The sequence below is a fragment of the Channa argus genome, chromosome 17, assembly GCF_033026475.1.
Source record: "Channa argus isolate prfri chromosome 17, Channa argus male v1.0, whole genome shotgun sequence".
Classification (NCBI taxonomy): Eukaryota; Metazoa; Chordata; class Actinopteri; order Anabantiformes; family Channidae; genus Channa; species Channa argus.
Window position 1 is genome coordinate 1,547,768 of NC_090213.1, and position 27,936 is coordinate 1,575,703.

General features: G+C 39.5%; 1 protein-coding gene across 1 annotated transcript; it reads left to right on the top strand.

Annotated features, from left to right (window-relative positions):
• On the top strand, nt 1-27,836 carry LOC137102887 (interphotoreceptor matrix proteoglycan 1). The gene is made up of 15 exons (XM_067482819.1): nt 1-185; nt 1,388-1,554; nt 2,532-2,569; nt 3,061-3,107; nt 3,529-3,659; nt 5,357-5,506; nt 6,566-6,624; nt 9,321-9,505; nt 9,722-9,777; nt 10,329-12,576; nt 12,982-13,652; nt 19,945-20,164; nt 21,683-21,890; nt 24,752-24,834; nt 26,026-27,836. The coding sequence occupies exons 1-14, from the start codon at nt 14-16 to the stop codon at nt 24,789-24,791; spliced, it is 4,392 nt and encodes a 1,463-aa protein (XP_067338920.1). The 5' UTR covers nt 1-13; the 3' UTR covers nt 24,792-24,834; nt 26,026-27,836.
• Nucleotides 27,837-27,936: the final 100 nt, after the last annotated feature.

Below are 27,936 nucleotides of genomic sequence, written 5' to 3' on the forward strand. Positions count from 1 at the left end.
CACGCTGGGCTCCATGCGTTTGGTGGAGCTGCTGAAGGCTTCCACACACACCAAAGATTCAGGTTCTGAACAGAGTAGACATCGATCCAAGAGGTCTGTGTTCTTACATTCTGGAGTGAAAATCTGCCCCCAGGAGAGCATCAGTGAAGTGCTGGCCAGCCACCAGGCTTACTACCAGCTCAGAGGTAATAAACAGACTAAACCTTGACTTGCATTCATGCTGTCATACCCAACCCAGAGGCCTTTCAGAGCCACTGAGCACATCAGCAGTTTATGTTGATAAAGCCAACACTTTGTCTTATCTTACCTCTCTGGGATTTTGCTTTTTTCAAATGTATTTATTTTTTAGCCTTGCACACTTTCTAAAAGATAATTTTCTTGTTATAATTTAAGCAGAACAAGCCAGATTCTCAACACTGCTGGATCACAGACTATTGCTGCTCAGATGTGTGACAAGCAAACAAAACACAAGAACTGTACAATTTAATCATGGACTTGCTTCATTTTTGAATATTATCCAGACAGTTGTTTTTTTTTTTTTTTTAGAAGCGATTATCAGGCTGGATTTAAGGGATAATATATAGTAATGTCCAAGCCACATTTTGCATACAATCCAATTCTGCCCCCACAAATATCAAAGACTGAATTGAACTTGCAGTATTAAAAAACATTCTGCCCCAGAATGACAAACTAGATACAGAGAATCAGGTGAGGAGGAAAAAGGGGGAGAGCAGAGGGCAAACATGTGACAAAGGTGCTGGACCAGGACAGATCTCAGCTCTTGCAGGTAGTTGACCCACATTTGAGTCAGCTGACCCACTCCTATGACCATGCAGGAGTGATGGAGTGAGTCATGGACGTGACTCATTCACCTCCTCCAGGTTGACAGTTACAAGTCGTTTTCTGTCAAAACTCTTCAACTGTGACAAGCTGTGCAGCTTACTACCAGCGCTCTTGTTCATCCTAAACAACAGAAACTAAAACGCAAGGCTTGTACCTGTCCATCAAAAGGTCTGCTTCACAATCTGGCTCTAAGTGCATTTCTGCTGCGCTGAAGAGTGAAAGTTTCAATTTCAATGTTAAATAATGAACATTCAAATTTGAATGGTAAACAATCTCAGTCATTGACAGAGGTGAATGACCAACTGAACTTTAGCTCTGTATTAGTAAAATACTGTGAACAAGTCCTGTAGGGATGTTCTGCTAACAAATTAACAATTTTGACAGTTGGATCTCTAGTATGTAAAGTGCAAAATGCCAAACAATGATCAGAGCTGAGTTCTAAAAACAGAGTCAAATGTTTAAAGAGTGAAACAATGACAGATTGTTGCTGTGTGGAAGAGTTTCTCAGAGTCGTGTGTTTAAGGCTGAATGTCTGTTTGGTCAGTTTGTCAGGAGGCTGTGTGGGAGGCGTTCAGGATCTTCTTTGACAGGATCCCTGGCACAGCAGAGTACCAGCGATGGGTGCACACGTGTCAACGTGAGTCGCTCTGCATCTCTGACCTCGCCAAGAACTTCAGCAGCTCTGAGGAGCACGTGAGCATGATTCACAGGGTGAGAAACCACAGAGCATTCTGCCTGCCACATCAACACAGGCAGAGCGCTTTCTACGCACGGTACATGCAGACATTTTACCAGTGGTGTGAAAAACTTCAAACTATGTTTATGTATCTTGTGCACAAGATTTGCTTTTATTATCTAACAAAAAATATTTAGACAAAACGAGGAGCTTAGTCTAAGTTAGAAACCTATTGCAGACTCCTGGTTTAGGACATTCAGGTGAGGATGGAGATTTTTGTAAACTGCAAAGACACAAGCACATCATGAAGTAACTGTCTAAAAGCAAACCAGGAAATGTTATTTTAGTTTGGTCCGTAGTTTAGTTCAGTCCATCAGGACGCATGCAAACCTGTTGCTTTCAGCACCGTATCTGTGCTGTGTGTAGAGCTGCCACTTTGCCTCTGGGTCAAAGAAACCCTTTCACTCACAGACAACAATTCATATTTAAACATTGTATGATTTCATGTGAAATACGAGAAATCAAGCTGTTGAAGATGTTTGATATGAGGTTTACTATTTGGGTGAACTAATGCTATTGATAAATAAAATGGAGAAGTTTTTTTTTTCTCATTAACTCTAAGTTATATGGAGATGTAATGGTTTTTATGACCTGAAGGTCTATAAAACTCTCCTGAGACAGAGATGACTGCAGCAAAGTTTATTATGAAAACACAGCACATGGCAGGTGATGTGCACATAATTGCATTTACACAAATCCATGTTCTAGGTCTAAGGGGGTACACGAGAGAGAATCAATTAATCAGTTGTTCAGTCATCAATCTAAAAACAATCCCAGTGAGAGCAGTGGCAGTCACTGACTCCTGACATCATTATCACAAACAAGCTGATCATGTGGCCAATTACTGCCTAAGTGGTAAAATGTGTAGAGTTACAGTGTTTATGTATCTCAGATGTGTTTGTGTGACACAGTAAATGATTAGTGTTTAAAAGTTTTTTTTGCTTGTTTTCAGAGGCTGGACCGACTGAGAGACGGGAGGCCTCCATCACGGTAAGAGCTGACAGATGATCGGGTCCTTCTCGCTCCACCATCAACTAAATTTTGAGTTTAATGGTGGATGCTGTGATATTGCAAACAGTCAGCTGGCCGATGACATGCAAACTGAGCCGGACGCTTAGATCCCGCCCCAAGAATCTCTAGCATGAATACAAAAAAAAACTACTCTTATTCTTAAAGTTTATATTTTCAATTGTCCTATCGAACATTATATTGATTAAAATTAAAAAAAAAAAAAAAGTCCATAAGCCTAATTTTACATTGACCTGATAAATGAGAAATACTATATTAGAATCACGGGAAAAGCCGAAAGGACTATATTACAACACTAAAATCAATATTCCAATTTTATATTTTTCATTTAGTAAAAAGAAAATTGATGTGTAACATGGACCTGTTACAGCCCTTTTCTAACCTTAAACTCATAACGGCTGAAATGATTCATACTGTGTGTGTTTTTTTTCTTTTTTTTTTTAATTTTGCAGAGAACCAGTGACTCCTGCTCCAATAGAAAAAGTCCCACATATAGCAGGTAGAAAAACAATTATTGAGTATATAAGTATTGAATTTATGTAGTGTGGCAATATGTCATCTTATTTTTGTTATTGAGTTCACAAGATGTGCTGCCATATGTGTTGTAACGATTCTTTTGTCCGTGTACCTTCAGAAATGTGTATTGATTTTTAGGTTGACTGTATGTTGTTGGTATGAAGTTATTACTACATGTATGGAATCCTTTCAGTGTGAGTTGGGCAAGAGCACCAGCTCTGCCAAAATACTTTTTAAAATTTTTTTTTTTAATTGTTGTTTAAAGAATCTGATTGACTTAGAGTGGATCCTTTGCTGCATCCTCACAGATGTGTGAACATGCTGTATGTCTGATCAGCCCACAGCTACACACACAGTATCAGCTCTAAAATTACGTCCTGATTCAAGTTACTCTCTTATTTCAGGCTCAGAGTTGCAGACAGATGCCCCATCGGCGGCCACAGTGAATATCATCAGCACCACTATCCTCATCCCAGTGAGTGCCTCTCCAAGCCCCGCCCTCGACCAGACCCAGCCTGCAGAGGAGGTCGAAGAGGTACCAACAGGCACTCACATTTACATTTTAGGTGTTCGCTCGAGACACTTAACTACAGCAACAAGTTGTGGTGTCAGGAGCTCGAGGAGGGTTTTTGGCTCCTGTGAGGAATCGAAATGTCACACTCAAGCACTTGTTCTCCTGAAATTAAAACCTGGGACTCATGGCATTTAATGGATTTTTAACTCGTCATACTGTACAACACTCTGAGCATTTTCCCTGCTGCGCTGCATAGGATTAGGTGATTCCTACCAAATAACCTTAGACTAAGCTCCACCTTGGCCAAGTTTAAGGTGTGACTGAAGAGGTGGTTATTAAAGTTATAATAACATACAGTTCAAAGTAAAAAGCTAAAATATGCAAAACTGTCATTGCAGTAAAGGGTTTATTAAAGAAATTAAACAATTTTGATGGAGAACTTTATAAAAGTTATAATAATAAATATAACTGGACTTTCACACTTTATATTCGTGTATTGTAGAGATTTATTATGTGACCTTACAGTCACAGGATGGTGTTTCTGCAGCTTGTCCTTTCGTTCTCTATGTAAATTATGACCAGAGTTTACCTTCTGCAGGTAACAGGGAACTATTTACCGGTGGCTCAGCTGGTGCTTTTCCAGCTGCAAAGTTCAGTTCTGCTCTGTGTTTGTGTGTGTTCCAACAGCAGATGCACTGCATTATGACTTTCTGCAGATATTTATAGTTTTTGCCTCCCTGAATGATTAGAAAATCATAAGAACCTTTACTTAAGATTTGACGTTGACTTCCTTTTGGGCCGTGAGAGACTAAGCCTGACAAAGACCAGGTGCTGTGTCTGCTCACAACACCTTGGTCTATGCAGACAAGTGGCACAAGAACACACTGCGATAATAAAAGTTCTGTGCTTCTGTAAGCGGAAGACCTGGGACCAAGGACATACAAACAAAGCAGCATCACTTACCACAGACCGTTCAAATGGCAATAGCATTGTTAATTCTATAGTCTCTTCTTGTGTAATGATTTGCTTAGCTCAACAGCTAATCAGAGTGGTCTCACTCACTGAGGGGCCGATGCTGATCCAACTGACGGGGTCCAGCTAACTGAAACGATACCGGGCAACGGCCGATGGTTGGATTGCTATGTTTAGTTTGGTGAAAATGCAGTGATTTTGTCAAAATTCCAGAAGGAAATTACCAGAAGAATTCACAGTGTTTATTAGAGCAGTTATTTCTCTACCTCTGTAAAACTCTGTCTTGACTGAAACTGTCGATCTGTTGAATAAACAGACATAGACTATATAACTTTGTAGCTTGAGGTCCCTGATTTCAAATTGTAAGAGACATTCCAATTTTTCTCTACTAATGATGGTGGGGGGGCATCATATTCTTTCTGCCTTTCCACCCTTTTTAATTTTATAATTTTTTTGGCCATTTTCTTTTTTACTTATTATAATTATCCTAAGTATTGTCTCTTTTCTCTTCTTGTTTCTTTCCTTTTTGACTTTGCAATTCTTTCCTGTTTTCCCATTTAAACTCACATAATGATTGTTGTTGACGGTTGTTATGCCAGGTGCTAACCTGGCCCACCGGTAGCAACTTGGTATTATTTCTCTTGTCCAAGGACATATAGCCAGGAGGGACCACTGACCCTATGGTTCCTGGACGACTGCTCTACCAACTAAGCTACAGACACTAATTTATGCTTGTGTTTCTGAAGGACTCGGAGCTTCCTAATGTGGTCCCTGACAGCCCGTTGGAGCATATAGTGGAGTTCAGTATTGACCTTGTGGATCGAGGTTATAGAGAGCTGCTGGAAGACCCAGACTCCCCTCAGTACATCGACCTGTCTCAGCACTTGCAAGACCAAGTATGACGTGTTCTTTTTTTGATTATACAGTTGAATATATAAAATGATGCTAATGCTTCTGTGTAAATAAATACATATTTCTTTTGGAAAAAAGTTGGATGAAATGCGTTGATATATTTCATGCATTAAACCAAAATTCAGGATAATCAAATTTATTTCTTTATTTTTGACTTAGATGAGCTTGTCATTTTTACTTTTTAATCATTTCACATAGGATTGTACGTGCCGAAAGTAAACAGGACTTTTACAACCCCAATTCTAAAAAAAAGGGTAAATAAGAACAATACAATGATTTGCAAATCTCATCAACCCATATTTTATTCACCTTAGAATATTAATAACATATCAGATGTTGAAACTGAGAAATTTTAACATTTTCAAGTTAAGTGTGCATTCTGTTTTTATTTACGTTTTCAAGTTTTTTTTTTTTTAAATTTACTTCAGGTTCTTCAGTTGGAAAAAAACTGCTCCTGCTTTGGAATTTTGAGAGCGAGCAGGCAGGATGTCTTTGCACTTCTGCACTGAAGTATTGCATTATTTGATTTGGTCCTCCCCTGTTTTGCCTGTTGCCATCATGTTGATTCACACTACCTGAGTTTGTCTGTCCCAGTGTTCATGCTGATAGTGAAGACACCAAACCACAGAGGTGTAGTCTATGCCAGAGAGAAAAGTAGATTACCCACTTTCTACTCTCTCTGCAGCTTTCTTTTGTGTGGTGTGACTCCTGGAGAGTCTGTTCAAGAATTTAGTCTTGTCAGTGTTGTATTGTCACTGAATGGCTCTTAAGAAAAGCATCAGGATCATTTAGAATTGCATGCGATCTATGCTAGGAAGTTACCTCATAGAGCGCTTAAAGGCGATTATGTCATAATGCTCTCCAGGTGCTTAGCTCGTCCAAAGATAGATATCAATGAGGTTTCCCCATTCATGCAATCCTGTTTTCATGTCCCCTGCTAGTTAAATCTGCAGCTACTGTTTGACACCTTAGAGGTAATTACATTAGCCCTTGCAAAGGCAGAAGGATGACCAGGTATTTAAAATGTAGTTTTTCTTTTACAGATGCAGCATGTTTTTGACAAGCTTCCAGGATTTAAAGCCATCCATGTGCTAAGAATCAGGTAAGTCCTTAGCTTGAAATATACATCTGATTATTAAAAAAAAAAAAAAATACCTGGAGTGAGCAAATGAGAATGGAGGCTCCATGGTCAGGACATAGTCATATCTCCACTATGGCCAATGCTGCAGCAAGCTAGTCAACAGATCCTTGATCATTTTGTTATATTTGAAATGATCAGATGGTTTGGCATCACCATCTGAATAGATGATAGGCTGGTTGTCATTGTGATTGTGTCAGTTCAGAATGGCTGTTTCTTTTATGTGATGATTCAGTAATGATGGCAACATCATGGTGAGGAAAATTCGATTAAATGAACCGTTGAACAATAGGTATGAAAGTCTACTTAATTGACTAAACAGCAATTTGATTCTTGCCTTGAAACATATTTATGTAACTGAAGATGCATTTTCTAACCCAAAACTTTCGTTACAGGTATCAACTATCGACAAATTTTTTTCTGATGCCGTCATCAAACTGTGTGCATTGTTTTGTGTAAATCTTGAAGCGACATATTATTTTAGCCTTATGTAACCTCTTGTTGCTCTTCTATTTCCTCTGTTGGTTTTATTATTCTGGGCACAACTCTTATGCCTTTTTTTTCGTTTTCCTTCTCCCCAATGCCAGCGAGACCCAGGATACTGACGGGTAAATGAAACCGACAGATTAATCAATCCCTGTAGTATCCGCCTCTCCTTGTGTGGTTGTGCAGGGTTCCTGCCAATTTACAGCTTCACACTTATTTGGATCCAAGTCAGACATACAAATTATTATCATTTTACACAAAACTGTCTAGACAGTTTGATACCAAGTAGAAATTAACAAAAGCTTGGTCTAGAACATGGTGTGAATCCTTCTTGTAAAAGTTTTTTTTTCCCCCCAGAAGTTTGTTAGAACTCTCATACTTTCTTCTCGTTATCAGAAAAGGCAGGTGAGCAGTGAAACAGGAAGACTTGTGGATACAGTAATTGTCAAGCTGCTCCCCCACATTAATTTGCCATCCCCCGTGGTGTTTGGTGCTGTCATGGCCAATAACAGAGAGGCGAGGCCTCAGTGGGAGCCTGTCCTCTAATCTTATGAAGGATTCACAACTCCTCCTGCTTTTGTCTGCTAGACTGCAGCACTCACAAAACAAAGAAAAGTTCCTGTGAATATATAATTATTACAGAAATCAGGAATATTGTTCTGGTGACAATAGTTTTTAACACTTCTGGTTGTTGACTTGTGCAAAATGCGCTTTTTCTGATAAAGAATGGCTCATCAATCATTGACAATTAACCCTTTTATTCTCTAAGTGGCATGAAAATTTTAGTATACAGCAGATTATCGTAGCGTTACATACTTTCATTGTATTTTATGCCTTCGATTCTTGTCCCCTTTACCAGGCTTGAAACAAAACACGAAATCACCTTAATCACCTACTCAAGATCTTTAATGGTTGGCCCATTTCAAAGGAAATATTATATTGTACAAAGGAACTTTTTAAATCTCTGGTTTGAGGGTAGGGGTAAAAAGTATGACATTTGAACTTTGCTGTTTGGTGGAGGGTTGGTGAACATTGGGTTTTTGGCAACAGGAAACACTGGCTGACCAATGCAGTAGGAAAGAGAGCCTTAAAAGACTAATGAGGCTAAAGAGCTATTGAGTTGAGCTTTCAGGACATCATCTAGAAACATGTCAGTGAATGCTGCTTTAAAAATCACAGAGAATCTGACAAAGCTCTTTTTTTAATGTTCAGGAAGCTTTTTATTCCCAGATGTATTGTTCAATTGTTTACATTTCTCTGCTCAAAAAGGTAAAAAACCTTTTTAATGTGTGGGCTGCACCTGTGTGCCTCCTCTGACTTCTTCAGAGCAACAATAAGAACAAAGAAAAGCTCGACTGAGATGCCAGGTGACAACACGATTTGGCAGCAGGTAGCATTGTGAACAGCAAGATGCGGGTGTTGACATAGATCCCCGGTCACCTTACGTGATTACATAAGGCAGCAGCACACAGTATCCAATGTTTAAAGTATCAAGAAATATCCCCCAAATAAGCCCAACATTGATAAGAATACAGTCATATCCAGCATGTCAGACAGCCTGACATGGCGTGGACCTGACTCACTGCCTCTTTTTTTTTTGTTTGGAATAAATTGAAGCAGTGGATGCTTTAGACGCAGAACAACTGCAACCAAATGAAGAAGTGCTTTTATTTGGCAGACATCAGTTCACAAAAAAAAGCAAAGAAATTCACATCATCTCTTTCTAATCAGAACCACATCTAGCAAATCAGCTTATTCTCTTGATGAGAGTAGCAGTCTAGAATATTGATGAAGTTTTGATGCAGTTTTTTTTTTTAGAATTATAGTTAGATATTCGTGCCTGGAATTTAAAAATGATACTTTTTACTGCAGTACCACGCCACTTTTGATTACCTTTTGCTGGTCACCAGCTGTGTTTTAATCTGAGGTCCTCTCTCTGCAGTTCACATTGAGAACATTTTCAGGACATTTGTGACATTGACAAATTGGACTAATTTATTTTAAAGCACAGAATTAAAGGATCAATAGAAGAAATTTAACAGGTCAATGCCACAAAATCACCAGAACAGTAGACTTGTATCTGCAGAGGGTTGATATTGATTAGCTGATCGATACAGTTAGTGTGAAGAATCTGAGCCAACAACACCCGAATCAGAGATAATGTCTTTTTTTAGACCTGGAGGAATCTCGGTGCACTACTCTCTCATCTTTGAGAATAATTTACCTAAGGTCAACTTGGACAAGGCAGCCGGCACATCGGAGTCCTCTGCTGACTCCATCCTCAGGGAAATGGTCACCAAGGCTTTACGTGAAGAGGCCTCGCTGCCTGTTGATTTGGACTCACTTAACTTCAATCCAGGTACAGACACTTTACAGATATTATGTGCATTTTTTTGTAGCAATGTCTATCTATAGCTTTAAAACTAAACTAATGTAGTAAACTGTATATGAAATGAGTTTGCTCCACATCCATGAAATCTTCACCACAGCATGCTGGTGGGAGCATTTGAATAATTTATGGTATTTGGTTCAACTCATGTCTCAAGTACAATGCATTGTAATACTTTTTTGACAGAAGTAGTCCTCTTACCAGCACTGACATCAACCTCTTCAGCAGAAGTCATAAATGAGGTAAGAGGTTTTGTAATTGCTACAGGATTCAGAAAAGATTCAGAAGGGCAGGATATTTAGATATCACTTCCCGACCTGTTTTTAATCACATACTCGTACTGTGGCTTATGTAATAATAATTTGTCCATTTTATTTAACAGCAGAATACACTATTCGTTGTATGAATCTAGGAATATGTAAATACGTTTTGTCTCAAATGTTTAAATATATAACATAACTACATGTGCTCAGCATATTTGTGTAAGGTACATTCTAGTGGTGGTGAGAGTCATCTATAGACAGAGGTCTATCTATATGCAGCCAAACAAGTTATAGCCCAAAATATGTCTTTACTATCTGCACAGTATGTCCATGCTCTGTCCTGGAATCTGTATTTTTATTGAGAAAAAACTACGCAACTTAACTTTAAAACAAACAAACAAAAGAATTAGCTAAATGTTGCTAAAGCTTTAAATAAGATGATATATGATTGTCAAGGTTTTAAATGACTCAAACGTCAAGTGTCTTTTTGTCATGTCAAATTTATGTTGTATATATTCATCTGTTCACAGTCCCGTGAGCCTGACTCCCATAACGAGCTTGAAGTTTCCACTGATGACCCTGAGGTTGATAAACCTCGACTGGTTGTTCCCCTTACCCCCATGGAGAAGGGAAATGCCCTTGTGACCCTGCTGGATCCCACGGCTGTCCCAGATGATGAGATAAGGGCAATGACTGGTGGGATGGCAGAGAGCACCAATCATCCCCCAGCCATGGAGGATATTACAGATAAGTCGGTGGCAATTTATGTGAGTGAGACTGAGCTATCAAATGACAGCGGGGAGGAAGAAAAATGGATGATCATTACACATGAGATTGAAACCATTCATCACAACAAAACTGGTGAACTTGTGAGAGACTACATCCCAACCCCTCTCATGACTTCTGAGCTGATGACAGATTCTCCATTTATCAGTCCGTCTCCCAACCAAATATCCAATGAAGACGTGACTTCTGTTGATGAGGACAGCAAAAAGGCATTAATAACTACTCCTCCAGCTTTAGAGGAGTTGTCTCACTTACGACTCCAACTCACAACACTCTCAGACATCACAGGCCAGCCGCCAACTGAGCCAGCAGAAAACCTTCAAGAACAGGAAGAAGAAAATGCTCTTCCTGATGAGAAGGGCGTCCCTAATTGGAGCAGTCATGGTGATGATGTTTTGGAGTTGACAACTGAAGATGAATCATTAGAGACAGAGGGAGAGTTAGCAGTAGGACCTGAAGAAGTGCTCGAGGTTTTGAAGTCAATGCCTGAACAAACTGAAATTTCTGAATCAGAAGAAGAGAACGTAGAAGTGTCAAAATCAGACTTAGAAGAGAAAGAAGTACCCCATGTTTTAGAGCCACAGGAAGAGTTGAAAGTAGAAAATGTAACAGTGACAGTAACTGAACCTGAAGAAGTTGAGGAGAAGGAGCAAGATGATGTTGCAGTTCCTGTTAAGGTTGCACATTCAGAGGAGTCGATATCAAAGGCAGAACTAGAAAATAGCAATGTTAAAATTTTGACAGGAGGAACAGTGGAAATTTCAGAACCAGAAGAGGAAATAGTTGAAGATACAGAAGGAGTAAAGGTGATAGCTCAACCAGAAACAGATCCAGAGCCAGAAATAGTGGTTGAGGGTTCAGATCAATCTCTACAACCAAATGACGTGTCAGAGTTAGGTAGCGATGCAAGTGAGGTTACAGGACAAGAAGAAAAGGTGATTGAAGCTACAAGACCAGAACTTGACAAACTGGAAGCAGTTGATGTTGAAAAAGAAGAGGTTGCTGTGGTTCCAGCACCAGAGGATGAAGATTTAGAAACAGAGGACAAAGTGTTGGAGATTTTGGAAGTAGAAGAAAATAATATTGAAGCTCCAGTACCAGGTAATGTTGATGTATTAGAACAAAAGCCAGAATCAGTGCCAGGAAAGAAAAGTGATATAATTGAACTAAAGAGAACAGAAGTTGAGGTTCCTGCGGATACAGACAAAAATCAAAAAGGGGATTTACAACCAAGTGAAACTGTGTCTGAGGTTGTAGAGCTGGCACAAGAACCAGAATCAGTGAAAACGTTTGAAGAACCAGGTGTACCTGAAATCCCACAATCAGAGGAGGAAGAAGTGCTAGCAGTTTCAGTACCAAGTGGAAATCCAGCAGATATTTCCCAACCAGAAGCTGAAGATGGGGCAGGGGAAGGGGAGGTAGTTGAGAACATAAAACCAGAGGAAGGCTCAAAATCAGCAGAAGGCACGGTTGTTTTACCACCAACAGAAAAGTTACCTGCGGTTGTGGAGCCTGACTCTAAAGAAGAGGTAGTAGTTGAAGTCCCAGAACCAACAGGAACAGCCATGGATGTCCTAGAACCTGACCTGGAGGACGGAATAGTTGCAAATGTAGACCCAGAACTTGAGCGAGCCATTACTGAGCCACCAGCAGATTCAATTAAAATCCTTCCCCCTGAGGACAGTATGGAAACTGTTCCCTTTGGAGAGGAGACTCTTCAGGTTGTTAAAGATGATGAGTTTCTGCCACCTGTTGAACCTGACTACCATCGACCATCAGAGGAAGATAATTTACCCGTCATACCAATAGTCACCCAACCTTCTGAAGATGGTGTAGGTGAACCAGATCATGAATATCCCATCACTGAAGACTTCTTCATTGAGGAGGATGGTGACGGCTTAGACATTCAGGTGGAGAGTGACAGTGCTGTTGCCACGACAACAGAAGCAGCCAAGAGTGACCTACAGTTTGAGATGTCCTCTGATAATGCAGGTGAGCAGGAATCAATGCTTTGCAGGGCATGAAATTTGATTAAAGACAGTGACTTGTTAATGGACCTGTGCACTGACATTATAGCAGATAATTAAAGATCCTCTGACATTTAGTGTTTTTTTTAAGGCTGCATAGCTGTTTATCTGAAATGCAGCAATATCAGTTATGTGACTCTTCATAAACTTACATATGCTTCACTGGTATTTACGATGGCTAGTTTTTTGATCGTCAGACAGGGTTTCTGTATAATTTCAAATATTAAGAAATTATCTCAAGATAAAATCTCAGTGCAAAATTCAGCGTAAAGCCGTTTAAATGGATTGTGTATAACGCGGTCAGGAATTGGCGTTTGTGAAAATCCTGTCTGAGTCCTCAATTCAGCCTTTTTGTCTCCACATTTCAAAGAGGTGACAGCTCCAAACAAGAAAGGCCCATCAGACTCTGCTGAAGTCGCTGAAGACTTGGCAGAGGGGACACAAGAAAGAGATGCCAGTGCGACAGCAGCACCGGTGTCAGACTCCTTCCTTACACCTCCAGCAAATTCTGTCAGTGTGTCTGAAGTGTCCTCACCCAGCTCAACTATAGACTCTGGGCTTTTTGAGGTAGCAGAGGAATCTGTAATCCCCACTGCTTCAGAGGAGGATGGTACAGAGCCAGAGGCAAAGTCTGAGCAATATGATTCAGCTGTCATTATTATCGATGAAGACTTAGAAAAGGCTGTGGAGAAAGTAGGCGCAAGTCCAACCAGCATTGTGGCTACTGAAGACGTCATTGATGAGGAGGTAAAGGACCTGGCTGTGGAGCTGGACCAAACAGACCACGTACACACGGAGGCAAACACGCCGCTGGACGAGGGCAGTGGCTTCATATCGGGGGGTGAGGATCATGCCACTGTCACTGTCGTGGCTCCATCTCCAGCTAGATACCTGACCACGCCCTCCATGACCACGGCCAACCATGGCAGGGAGCTGGTGGTGTTCTTCAGTCTGCGAGTCACCAACATGGACTTTTCTGAGGACCTGTTCAACAAGACATCGCCTGAGTACAGAACTCTGGAGAGCACCTTCCTAGATATGGTGAGTAGGAAAATAACAATCCTGAACATCGATATATATTTCTTTCTTTCAGATCATCTAAAATATTTAATCCATTTAAAAGTTTTCTGTATTGTAACTTAGGGCAGAAGAACACTGAATTATGAAAAATCTGATAGAGTTCTTGTTTTACATATTGAATGTTCACACTGTATCATTTATACAGGGTTGAAAATAAGGCTATAGGTCATAGATTTTGACAGTTATCAGATTTGGTTAGACAAATTAAAAAGTGCGCATTTTTTGTCAACAATATTATATTTAAAAATACATCAGTCAGGACACATATACAGCTTATCAGATGTTTTCTATGATTCAACACCCCTCTGGCTACAACAGATTTGTAAGATTTTTAATATGGATTCATTGATCACAATCAAATAGATGTTTCTTGATATTGTACATATACTTTACGCTTCTTTTCAACTTTGTCCCTTGTGTACAGAAAATTCTGAGTTTGAATTACTTTATGAACCTTAGAGTTTTTTTTATTTATGTTTTGCTTAAATCCAGTTCGAAATGAGCAAATATTTTTGAAAAAACAAATCAAATAGCTCCGTTTTAAAATTCAATAAGTGGTCTTTGTACTATTTCCAATCACAATATCCCATATAGATCAGATGTCTCTTTTATTTATTTATTTTTTCTCCTGTCAGGCAAATGCTTCTTGCAAAGTTCTAAAACTCAGTGTTTGAAAGTTTTATTATGAATAAAATTGCATATACTATTTTATAGTTATTTAATATTTTTATATTTATTATAAATCAGAGTAGCTCTGACTCACACTTCCTTCCACGTTCTGAAGTTATTAAGCTCAGAGGCTTATAGTTTTTCTAGATTATCAGTTTTGTTCTTAATTATACCTTAGAATAAGATCTGGTCATTTGACGTTTGAATTCAAGTCTAATTCAAAATTTGGATATTTCAAGTGTTCAGTTTATTCAGATTCTTTGTTAATATGATAAAATCAATTGCACCAAGTTGCTTTGAGGAAACAGTGCATGCATTTAGAGCTCGTTTCACTCCGCTCTGATGACACTCTTCTACCTTCTTGTTCATAATAATTCGAATTAATATATTAAAAATACAAATGTGTAGTGTTTTCTGATTCTATCCTGTTACACAAAAAATGCAATGAATCTTGGTGATTGTGTGACCTTCCCCTCTAAGTTTTACTAGGACTGGATGGGAAAAACAGAGACTTGCAGGCAATTAAACACAATTGGCTGCCATGTTCTTCCGTGTCTTGGTTTTAATTCTGACGAGAGTTTTGCAGAACCCCCTCAGAGTCAGACCTGCAGCCTTTTCTGCTTTAATTTGTTTGTTTTGATAGATGGATAGAGAAAGTGAGGGAATAACTCAGAGCAGGCACAATAAAGGCCTCATTCTACTGCAGACAATTCCTGCTAAATGAATGAGGCAGGGAAAACATGTCATGGGAATATAGCCATAAATGGGACATGACACTGCTGTGCATTTAGCAGCTTTACACAACCTTCATAAACTCAACTTTTATCAATTTACACTGATATTTAATTAGGTCTTTTTAAAAGGTTCAACAACTTCTGGTCAATTTTAGATCAAATAGCGTCTCAATTCTCCTTTCTACCAGTTTTATTAGCATAAATAATATCAGCTGCTCACACACTCTTCCCATTTATTTAGATTATGAGTTAGACTCATTTGAATGCAGCTCTGATTAGCTCTCCTCCCCAAACATGTGTGTAAATCCCTCCAATTAGCAGCCAGGCAGCGGTTTAATTTAGATGTCCCTTTGGCAGCGTGTTCTCAGCTGCTTTGAATCATCCTGATCACAGCGCTAGTTCCGTGGTTTTTTGGGCGGCAGCTTTTTTATATTCATTAAGAAAACCCCTTCTGAACCCGGCTTCATAAGAGGAGTTTTGATTCAAAAACCAGTTTGTCACGGTATAGAAAACATCTAATATTGAGACAAATGGCTATGATACAGCTTGTGTATGTTTCGATACTTGTGCACAAACAAATACATAAAACAACCCAATCACTACATTTCATAAACTGCTACAGTACATATTATTTTTTTTTTATTCTACAACACAGTACATTTTCAACTGGTGGGAGATTATCAGTTAGGTTTTGAATGCCCACTTTTGTCTCAATGTCTGGTTTTTAAAAGTGGGAATTAACTCTTTTTCTCGATTTGTAAAGAAAAACGTTGATTACCAGAAGAGGCTTTTCTGCTGCTTGTGTGTTTGGGAATCAAATGAGGAGCTTTATTTCACTTCTGTTCAATGACTTGCCCATGATCTTACCCTTGACTCAAATTGCATAACTTGTTGCTATTGACTGTTATGAATCATTTTCTCAGTTTCTCTGGAGTTTATAGCTTCCACTCCAACATATCAAGCAGCTGTAATTCAGTAACCCAGTCATACTGTGGCATGATTATGATATGACAGTTTAAGAAATCATGCATGGTTGGCAAACTTTCTGCATGAAATTCATGTCAGTGAGCCACAACACACGTAACAGCATTGTTGTAACAATTATTTAGATGCACACTGATGCGGCATTTAGGCTGAAAGTGAGGAGAAAATGTGGATGCCGGTGTAATAATCAGTGGGTGATATAAATTAAGATGAAGTGCCGTTTGCGTCACATGTGCTGAAGCTGAAACTCAAAGCTCAAGCTGGACTGTGTCCAGGTGCACATAGATTTCTCCTCTAACCTTGTTTCTAAAACAAGAAAATGTGGGTGATCTCTATTTATAGTATAAAGACATGTATTTATGTAGAATTTATTATGAAGTAGCCCATTTGTAAGCGAGATTTCAATCTTCCTGCAAGGTATAAAACACAAAAACAAAGCTCAGATCAGCTTTACACCTAGAACATTTATTATTACAGACAAAGCAGCAAGGATACAACTTCAAGGTGAGTGCTGGCGTGTTTGGTGACCCCTGCTCTCCACTGTGGTTTGTTTTGTTCTTTCTTCACTGTATTATCACTGGCATGGAAAATAAGCAATGGAAAATAAGAAGAGACAGAGACAGAAGAGCAGGTGGAAGAATCTGAGGATTATTCAATTAGTTTGTGCTTGTGATGTATTCATAAGCTTTCCAGATGACGTGACGCACAACCCATAGAGGTCAGGTTGTCTGTTGGCCAGAGCATTTAAAATTGCTCTTCATATGTTTTCTTTAAAGAGCTCAATTAGTATAAGCACAATGACCCCAAAATACTTACAGTGAGACGTCCAAAAACAAACTGGGTGTAACGGCCCTTCCTTTCTTAAAGTTAGAATCATTATTTATTCTAATCATCTGTTAAACTGACACACACAAACACACACTAAAAAAAATCTGAGTCCTTTAATGTCAGTGAATCGGATCCAATACTTAAATTTATAAAAAGACACGAGAGACACAAGATCAAATATGTCCTGATGACAACCAGGCCTGGTGGCTCATTGGGTTGAACACTAGACTGGGACATGTAAGTCTCCAGGATCAAATCCCACCCAGTGCACCGGGTGTGTCCTTGAGCGAGACACTTAATGCCAGCTCCCCAGGCACAGCATGTGGCTGCCCAGTGCTCCCCCAGGGAATTTTGTTTAGATGGAAGCTGGAAAAATAATTCAACTCAACTTTATTTATAGCACCAATTCACAAAAAAGTCATCTCAAGGCGCTTTACAGAATAAAGTCAAGACTATAAGCCTAGTCAACAGTGGAGAGGAGAAAGTCTAAGCCTATAGCAGCTTGACTATAACTAACCCTAAGCTTTATCAAGAGGAAGGTTTTAAGCGTAGACGTAAAAGTAGAGAAGGTGTCTGCTTCCCGAATCTGAACTGGGAGCTGGTTCTACAGGAGAGGAGCTTGATAGCCAAAGGCTCTGCCTCCCATTCTACCTTTGGAAATTCTGGGAACCACGGGTAGGCCTGCATTCTGAGATCGAAGTGGTCTATTCGGATTGTATGGTACTATGAGGTCTTTTAGATATGATGGATCTTGACCGTTCAGAGCTTTTTATGTAAGAAGCAGGGTTTTAAAATTCTATATATTTCTAGATATTATGGAAAGCCAATGGAGAGAAGATGGTAAAGGTGAAATATCTCTTGCTAGTTCCAGTCAGTGCTGCAGCATTTTGGATTAATTGCAGGCTCTTTAGAGAGTTACTGGGGCATCACTTTGAGTCAGGATGCTCCTAAGTTTGGCAATGTTCCGTAGGTGGAAGAAGGCTGTTCTAGAGATTTGTTTTATATGTGAGGTAAAGGACAAATCCTGGTCAAAAATAACTCCAAGGTTCCTTGCAATACTGACTGAATATGTATCCAACTATGTAAAATAAGTTATGAAACTTTCTTGAGCCACTTGATCTAAATTAATGAAGTTCCCGATTTGAAACGTAACATTTGATCTTATTGAATGATTAAAATGAATAAGGAAGTAACTAGGAGAATGAAAGTGATGCTCAACACAAGACGTCTCACTGTGTTGGAAAAACCGATTGAGCCTCTCCACTCATGCATTCGACTCTTACGTGTCTTCCTCAAAGCCACTTAAACCACTGTCCTTGAAGTAGACTGGGTTTATCTGTCCTTTTAGCTGCATCCTGCTCCTCCCTCAGTCTCTTCGTGACGGTGGCTGCAGCAGCAGTAAAAACTTAATTAAAATATTGAAACACAGTAATTATCACATGAATAGAATATATTGGCTCAAGCCTGTATATCGCCTCGTAAAAGAAGAGCTTTAAATCCTCAAGAGACCCACATTTTATGAATAGGTTACTATTCATTTAGCTGCAGAGTTTTGTTAGCTGCATCAATAGAGATAATTATGTATGGCCTTATGGGAATTAAAGAAACAAAAGGGCTTCTGCTTTTTCTGTGCAGTGCAGAATCGTGGCGCCCCTGGAGCTTTTAGAGAAAGACTGAGTTTTAACTGGATTGGGAAAGATACTAATTTGTTGGTGTATTTTGAGGTGAGGACTCTGAAAGAACAACCTTGACAACAGAAAGAGTAGGTGAAGAAAAGTAACGACTGGAGGAAATGTGGTGTGTTAACTAAAGATAATCGTGTCGGTAACTGACGCAATCAGTATGTACAGTATTTATGTTTTCAGGACACACACACAGCATTGCCAAAATAAAATCCTATGGCTGCTTTCATGCAAAATTACTACATTGAAATGTAGAATTTATCTGATCTGAAGTAGTTGCAGTTGTCTGATTAGGTTCTGAGAGAATTCTTGAGGCCAGAAAACTGGTCTTCCTGTGGACCAGACCTGACACTTATCTATAACATTACAAAGTGAAACAAGCAACAAATAACTGTGGCATTACTCCTCACTGATTTTACAGCTTTTTTTTTATTTGTTGTTTGAAACAAATACAAAATGAGCAAAAACAATTCTCAGGTTCAACATTTGTATTATTTGAACTATTTAGAATCACATAGATTTTCAGTGTGCCAACATTTTAGGAAGTGAGGCTGTATCTGTTAAAGTGCTTTGGAATTACAACCGCTGCTCATGGCCCAAGAAGGCACTAACAGAAAAATGAATATATATGTAATTAGACCCCAGGGTTTCTACAGGTCTTGGGTTGGATTGGAGTTTGATTTAAAAAAAAAGATGTTTATATGATCTAAAAGCCACCGTGTTGTCTTTACAGCTCATGAATGACTATACAGTATACATACTATCTATCTATCTATAATATATATAATATAGACACACACATACAATTCAAATAAGGGAAACTCTAAGGTATCTTCAACAAGCTATAAAATCAATACAGCAGATTTATAGAAAAAATTTCAGGTAATAACATGAAATGTAGGACAAATTCTGAACCAGTTGCAGCTGTCGTGATTTGTTTACCTCGTCTAGCATTATGTGTAACTACAATTAATCCAGATCATGAAGTGGACTTGATAAGATAGTTGCATTGCTCGCAAACAGTGCAGTTGTTGTTTATGGTCTTTAGAGCAGCAGATTTGTGCTGTGTCCCTTCTTGTAAAGGTCCTGTAACCACCAAAAACTGGTTGGGAACAGGAGAATATTCAGATTTTAGAAATGTTTTCAGTGATTTTCCACTTACATCTTCCCGTGTTAATCATTTATGCTGCTTCTCACGAATGACAGATTAAGTGATTTGATAAATGAAACCAAACACTCACTGTCATTAATATCAAATTACTGTCAGATGTTCAACAGCTCCTTTTCTCTACAGACTCAAAATTCCCTCAACATGACAGAAGGAGACAGTTTATTCTGAATATCTTCTTTCCTCAGCTGCTGCCGTACCTGCAGGCTAACCTGACAGGCTTCAAGAAGCTTGAGATTCTCAACTTCAGGAAAGGCAGCGTGGTTGTCAACAGCAAGATGAAGTTTGCCAAGTCAGTGCCATACAACCTCACAGAGGCCGTCCACTGCGTCCTGGAGGACTTCTGCTCCACTGCTGCCAGAAACCTGCGCATTCACATCGACACCCACTCTCTGGATGTTGAACCAGGTTTGAAGTTATTGAAATGTGTTAAGGAGTGTTTGTCGGTCCACCCTGTCAGTCCAGGAACTGCATTTTCAGAAAAGTTAATTGTAATTTCCAAACTGGGAGAAACATCACATGATATTGTACAGTATTCATGGCCCTACTCAGCAATAAGCAAGCTACGTGCTAACTACCTGTGTGGCACTGATGTGATGTGAGCATGTGGGTTATTAATGTACAAAATGTGTTATTCATAATTCATAATAAACACAGCTAATAGGTTATTTGTATTGTTAAAATAAAACCTATTATAGTAACATTAACAGATTGGATTCAGTGATAAATGCAGTGTGAGATAATATCAGTTAGTGTTGGGGGGGTGGAAAATGTGGATTCGAAGGCTGGAGCTGTGCGGCACTGTGGTTGGATACAATAACAATATGTTGGCTACTTGGAATATGTGGCTGATATAGACCCACTTTATTTTGGTACTGTGCACATCATTCAGTTTCCTTTTAATTATAATTTATTTTATTGTTAGAGTGCAGTTTAAAGTTTAAACTCTAAACTATATTTTTAGAACTTCACATTATGGGAGTTCTTCACTGATTTTACTGCTGCAGTACAGAGATGCACTATCTTTTTTATTGTGGATGATAAAACCCAAAGCAGCAGCATCATTTTGCAGTAATAAGTCATGCTGTTGTATCAGCAGCTTTTCTTTGACTGCATCTCCTACTCAATAAGCTCTGAATTATAATAATCTCCACAGATGAGGTGGAGCAGAGATCACAGTAACAAATAGACTCAGAAATTAGGTCTTTATGTCAGATCCACTAAAACACTTGGGGATGGAACTTGAATAAAGGTAATGACAATGGAGCTGTAGACAGAAGAAATGCTTCTGCACCATCTTTTGTTTCAGAAATACATGAGATCAATTTGAGATTTGATTAAAGATCTTTTTTCCTGCAGTGATCATTTTGTACTATTAGTTGTAATAATAAGACAAACAAGTGTCGTGCTGTCAACAGGACTGGTAACGACCAGTTTGGTTACTGGGAGCATTGGGTTGTAATTCAGAAGGCCGTGGGATTGAATCCCACCCCACCAGGTGTGGCCCTGCACAGCCATCAGTGGCCACCTTGGTTGCCGGTGCGAGCCCGGACCAGACTCCTGCCAAATCCACATGTGGAACATGTTCTGCTGGTGACCCCTGAAGGGACAAGGAGTCACTCGCAGTGACAAACCCAAAGAGAAATGAGCTGCTGCAGTTCTCATCTAGCTCTACAGTGTATTCAGCTTTTACCTGCATGTGACACAAACATTCCCTGTGCAGAACCCTTCAAACATATTAATTTCCCCGGAGTGTTTAGTCTCTGTCCAGTCCAAAAGGCTAAATCCTACATTTCTTTGCAGACCAGAAGCATCTCATTAAAATCAAACGTTACTCAGCACCTCCTGGTGAGATGGGACAGGAATGGTCACACTCTTCATTCATACTTAAACTGGCTCTGTCGTTCCTTCCTCCTCTCCTGGCAGCTGATCAGGCCGACCCCTGCAAGTTCCTGGCCTGTGACGAGTTTTCCCGCTGTGTGGTTAATGGCTGGACGAGGGAGGCTCAGTGTCTGTGTGAGCCGGGCTTCCTGTCGGTGGACGGCCTGCCGTGTCAGAGTGTGTGTGTCCTTCAACCTGACTACTGCCAACGAGGGGAGTGTCACATAGTTCCTGGACAGGGAGCCGTGTGCAGGTAAATACCTACATACAAGGGTTTGTTGGCATGTTGAGATTCAGTGAAGAAATCAGAAATCCGCTGGTGAGTTTTCCTCCAGCTGTTGTGGATGAACACACCGGGCAAAGCCGGGGGATTTTATTCTGCAACACTCATAGCACACTCAATTTGTTTTACATTTGTTCCAACATGGATTAAATTCATTATTTTCCTCTAAGTTCTATAAACAATAATCCATAATGTTTGTTTCAAATCTTAGCAAATTCCTTTAATGTTGTCATCATGTTTTGAGGAAAATAATGAATTGAATCCATTTTGGAATAAGGCTGTAACAACAAAGTGTGGGAAAAAGTTTAGCGAATACTTTGTGTATAAAGTATTTCACATCTGACGTGAAAAATTTGATTGTTTATAAACATCTTAATTACATCATCTGGGCCACTTAAGGCGGTATTGTGAATGTCGCCCAAGTTTTGCCTCTGCTGATCTAACAGCAAAGTAATCTGCTGCTTCTCATGTCCAAATCAATAAACATGAATGACTAACGCAGTGTAACTCGAGGTCCGACGTGCTCTGGGAAAATGACTTCTCTTCTCCGTCTCCTCTTTGTCTTCTCCGTCTACTATCGTGTGCTGCAGCTCTGCGCTCACACACAGTCTAATTTCTCTCAGATCTCCAGACCCCAACACTGTAAATCAATGCTAACCTGATTTTTAAGGGAGACAAAGCTTTTCTTTTATTAACTGCTGGCACACAGTTGCAGCCTTTCTACTGTCAGAAAAATCTAATTTCAACCCTGTTAGGCTTCAGCACCTCTGCGCCTGACACAGTGCACCTCAGAGATTTTTCTATTGAAATATTAATTTCCCATCAGATGAACCATGCAAAGATATTTTAAGTTACATGCTTATTATTATTACCAGCACTAGTTTGAAATGTTTTATTTGATTAATTTCCATTTTTTGCCTCTGGCCTGTGAAGAGCTATTACAGTAAACCTGCAAAGGAGAACGACAGTATCTTGATGAACCGTGCAGGTCAGAGAAACACTACAGACTAGTCTGATGGAGCTGAAGGTTTACAGCAGAAGTAGATGCCAACAAGCAAAACTTTTGTTTTCTATAAATAGATGACCTGAAGTTAATTTTGGTTTTTGGATTATTTTATTGCCCTAGAAAACATTTACTAGAATTCTGCTAAGATGGTGCAACAAACAATAAATTGCATGATAATGAGAATAATGAGTTGGTTACAGTGGTTTTAAATGAGGGAGCCATAGCTGTACTCTTGATATGTTGTAACATGCTTGTAAATGTGTTTTTATTGGAGCAGAAGATGCAATTGTTTTTGTATTTTTTGTCAAAAATGGATTTAGGTGAATATTTGGCTTCTGCTACATGTACATGACAGAAAAGCTGCAGCATAGTTACTCTCTGAAATTATAGGTACAAGCAGCTTTTCTGTCTGGTCTGCAGGATTGAAGGGGTCCTTAGGGGAGTTGCTGTTGTCTTGGATTTGCCACCTTTCATTAACACTGAACCCTGTTCGGTGTAATCCTGAGCACAGGCTTCCCAAAGACAGGACGGAGACCGAAAGCAGCAGTAAACACCGAACACTGAGCAGTGTAGCTTAATACTGCAGAGCTGCATATTCCTTTAATCTTATTTGGCTGCTTGAAAACACACACTGCTGGTGGCTTTGAGGCAGAAGAGTCATTTTATTGTCAAATAAAGTCTTGTTGATCAAGATTCTAGTAAATGTGTTTATTAGATTTAAGATTGGATGAGAGTTTAGACCGTTTTCCTCCTGTGTACTATGATTCACTTTTGGGCAACACGAAGCTTAATGATCAATTTCAGAACAAATAATTACTCTTGTTCTAACTGACATGTTCGTGTCCTGCAGCCGTTCATGCTGCAGACGAAGAAGCCACCACACAGTTGTAGTGGTAGTAGATTTATTTCACAAATAATTTGTCAAGAAATGAAAACACAAGCAAAAGGCTTATTTCCATTGTGGTTCTCTGATTAAAACATGGTGGGTTTTAGATCGGGCAGGACCGATCACTAACATAAGTACCATATAAATATGAGTCGTGAACAGTGATACAGCTTAACAACTATTGTTTTGCAGACAGTTGACAGAACTTTTTAAATGTAACAGGGAACTGTTGCAGAAAACTGCAGCTGGATTAAAAAAAAAAAAAAAAGTGTTTTTACCTATAAAACTTGAATCTAAAAGAAATAATGTATCAATATGTCAGACTCTCTCTGTTGGTTCTGAAAGCTGAATCACCTCCTGTTAACCAAAGGCATAAAAACCCATTGTTGTAAATATCCCAAAGTGTAAAATGAAAATTGTGAATGTGTCTGTGGTTTCAGCCTCACAGGACCAGAGCATCTGTATGTTTGTAACTGAGAAGAGACTGTTCCAGGATGTGCAGTTAAATCTGAGTGAAGAGCTTTTGATCAGACCCAGACATCATATGCAGAAGTACAATAAAAGCACAGGAGAGGCTACATTTGCTCACTGTTTTTGTTATAATCATTTTTTTCATCATATTTTTCACCTTAACTATCAGGAAATTGAATTATTTGATGCTGATCAAATATGTAGCTGCGGTAAAACAGATTTTATTTTGCCACTAAACGTATATAGTTTCTATACAATTCTAAATTAGCTGAAGGCCTTGTCTGCTCCATGGTGGGGTCATGTCCTTCTCCTGCTGGGATCATCAGATCTGGGATCTTTTTTTCTGGAAGAGTCCTGTCTCTGGTTTCAGGCTGGAGTCTCCCCTCAGTACATGTGCAGAGTTGCTGTAGCTGCAGTTTTGTGTTCACACCTGCTCCATTTTTCTTTTTTTTTTTTTTTTTTTGGAAGATCCAGAGACACCTCCTCCCTTCCAGGCCTGGCCAGCTAAGGACATGTATTGGATTGACCAGCACCTGAGTTCATCACAGAAGGTAAGAGGGACTCGTTGCCCTGAGCGAGTTTGTTCTGTTCAAATGTGCCTTCATGTGTCACTGCAAGTGAAGGGCTCATGCCCACTCAGCAAGGTTTCTGTGCTTAAATCCGAGACCTAGAACCTCCCACTGCTCGTTGTGCCAGCTTGAATTCTCAGAATCCTGCGATGAGTGTATAAGGACACATTGTGGGTCTGTGATCGGTCCTGCTAGTCTGAATCCAAATTGGTTAAAAGATGGCATGTGTTAAGACACACAGAGCTGAAAGGTGAGTAACTAAACCTCCCAAAGTATAAAGGACTAAATGTCAGGACTGTTTCAGAGCAGAAACCACCTGTGACGGGTAAACAGAAGGGTTTGTCCAAAGTCTCCATCTCATCTAGAAGTGATTAATCTGCTCGTCCTGATCCTCTTTTGAGGGTCTGAGACGCCTTTGAGCAGAGAGCGAGGTTTGTGTTCTTAACAAAATCTAACTAGCTCTTATTTCAAAAGGAGTTTCATGGAGATCAAACACAACTGTTCTGTGTAGCAGGCAGCCAGGATGTCTCAAAGTAAGAAGCTAAAGTCTAGTGACTGTTCTCTCTGCCCCTGCATGAACACACAACCTTCACCTCTGCCTTAGTTCTTTATTAGTGAGGCTGGTGCCCCACTTGTGATTTTAACCAGTAAATGAACTGGCTATAAACATGATAAACGAGCTCCTCAAGTATAACAACTGCTGTTCCATCTACCCTGCACATGTTGGTGAAGGAGCTTCTGCAGCATCTTAGTCTGAATGTCCTTCCATTAGCGAGTGAGTCTTGACCAGTGATCACACAGCGAGGGACAACTACAGTAACTGCAGCTCCGACTATAGAGGCTACATAAGGAAATTAAGTTAAAATAACTAAAACAAAGTTTTCCTTGTTTCACTGCTTTTATGTCTTTTTTTATGTTACAGGGAAATTGTTGTTAACAAAGACAGTTCCTGTGGGTTTTTTTTTTTTTTTGGCATAAGAACAAGTGAGAAATTGCTTTGTGGGTTTGTCGATCTCCCAAACTTCCATTTGTTCCCAGTCAGTAAGTTTCTGTCAAAGACTAGAAACCTGTAATACTGAAAATATTCTCTATGGTTTCCCACAGCTAGTAAGCCGACTTGGCAAAATTTGTGTATTGCTCCTTTTTAATATTCAACTTTGTTTCCCCCTGCAGACTTGATGGAACATGGTTTAGCAGTAGGAAGTCAGGACTCATTGAGGCCCAACATGTTTGGCTAAAAATCCAAGATGATTCTGAGCTGAAGAGGTTTCAGGAGCAACTCTTTTCACGCTCTGAGCTTCAGGACAAGCTTCCCCTCAGGGATATGGACTTTTAGGTCACTGTAAAAACTGTCAGTTGTCAGTGATGAAGAGGAGCTCAGCGGAAACTCTCCATATCGATCTACTCTGGACTGTTTTAATATATGTCTGCTGAGTTTGTGTAGTGAATAGGTTGATCACTCTTGTAAATGTGCAGGATCCAGAAAATGTTAGACTTCTCCCATTATGGATCTTTTGTTGCAGTTTTTTCTTCTTCACCAGCCTCTAAAAGCATTTCAAAAGTGTTTTACCTTTTACACCTGTACAGTCTGCTACTGAAGATGGGGATTAGCTTTGACACCATGGGGCAATGAATAGAGTTTCTAGAGATCATACTGTAAGTGGTTTTCCACAGTTTTTGTCATAGCATCTTAAAATAGGAATCCCAAAAAGTATTTGGGATGAGGAACATTCCGTGGCACAGAAAGGCTAACTAGGACGCTATCGACTGCACTGAAACAAACTAGAGTAAAATTCCATAGAGATAAAACTGCTCTATGCAAGTGCAGAAATATTTGCCTGCTAATGCTAATTAGCGCAAAATTCAAAGTGCAGCTGGTGCTTTTGGCGATGCCATTAAATTTTAAAACATTCAATCATAAACTATACTATTGGATGAATCATTTTGACCTGGTGATGCTGCTAGATGAAGGTCAGAGGATCACAAAAACGGGAATATTTTATGAAACTAGTTTGGCAATCTAACTTTTCATTCTGGAACAGTGCTGGACCAGCGGAGCCATCCATAGAATGGTGTAAGACCAGTTTTTACAATGAGGAAAACAAATCTGCAGCTCTGGTAAATATGGTTTTATGGTATTTGGGCTTTTAACATCATTATTTCTTAAGCAGGAAACGTCTATGGAGAGTCCACATCACGTTTATCCCAAATGTGCTGTTTAGTGGCAACTGGCCCGGCTTGAAATTCTCCAAAGATGTTACACATCTCATCCAAACTAGCTGCCTCCGTTGTTTAACTGTAGTGTAGGTCAATGGGTCAGTGGGAGTTCATTCGAGTTCTTAATCCAGTTGCCACTGAGCAGAATCTTTGGGGTAATAGAGAATGTGAAGTTGACATCACGCTGTGTTTTTATGTTTTCCGGCGCCATCTTTTTTGATTCTGAAAAGCATCGTCACAGTAGCTCAGTGCTGCGTCACCTTTGCTGACTTGTGATTTAGCAGATCTTTCACCGAGCCACTGGAAAACTGTCGACGTAGTTATCATTTTTAGTTTTGTTGCTTGCTATTGTGATTATATATATTTCTCCAGGTAGGGTCCCCTTTCTCTTTGTCTCTTCTCATCCCCACCAATTTAGAAAGATTTAATGATTAGTTATCTAAACAAGACATAGGAAGGTGACCTGCTCCAACCACTGTAGTAGGCACAGAGCAACAGACTGCATTGGTTACAAGATGGCGTCCGTGTCCAACAGTTAAGAGCGTTTAAAATCGAAGCCTACAGATCAAACTGATGTTGAAAGATCAGGAAATAGTTCAGTTAAATCGTAAATGTATTTTCTATTTGGTTGAGGTTTAGTCAAATGTGGTGTATTTTCCTATTTGACAAGACTAAGCTGTTTCTGTGAAGTGGTAGAAATCCAATGTTTCACCTGTACAGTTTGTGTAAATATGCCGTATTATTGACTTTTGTTGATCACTGAAACCCCGACTGTAATGTGGAACTTTACTGTTTTAATAGATGAAAATACAAACTCGGTTCAATACCACTGCTCTGTAATTTGTATTTGTAAGTATTTTGCAGGTT

What these genes read in the sequence shown, in the direction of transcription:
- LOC137102887 (XM_067482819.1), top strand. Translation starts at nt 14, where the DNA reads ATGCGTTTGGTGGAGCTGCTGAAGGCTTCCACACACACCAAAGATTCA. An exon ending in CTCACTTAACTTCAATCCAG is followed by an intron (nt 9,506 to 9,721) that starts GTACAGACACTT and finishes CTTTTTTGACAG; the next exon opens with AAGTAGTCCTCTTACCAGCA. An exon ending in GGACAGGGAGCCGTGTGCAG is followed by an intron (nt 21,891 to 24,751) that starts GTAAATACCTAC and finishes TTTTTTTGGAAG; the next exon opens with ATCCAGAGACACCTCCTCCC.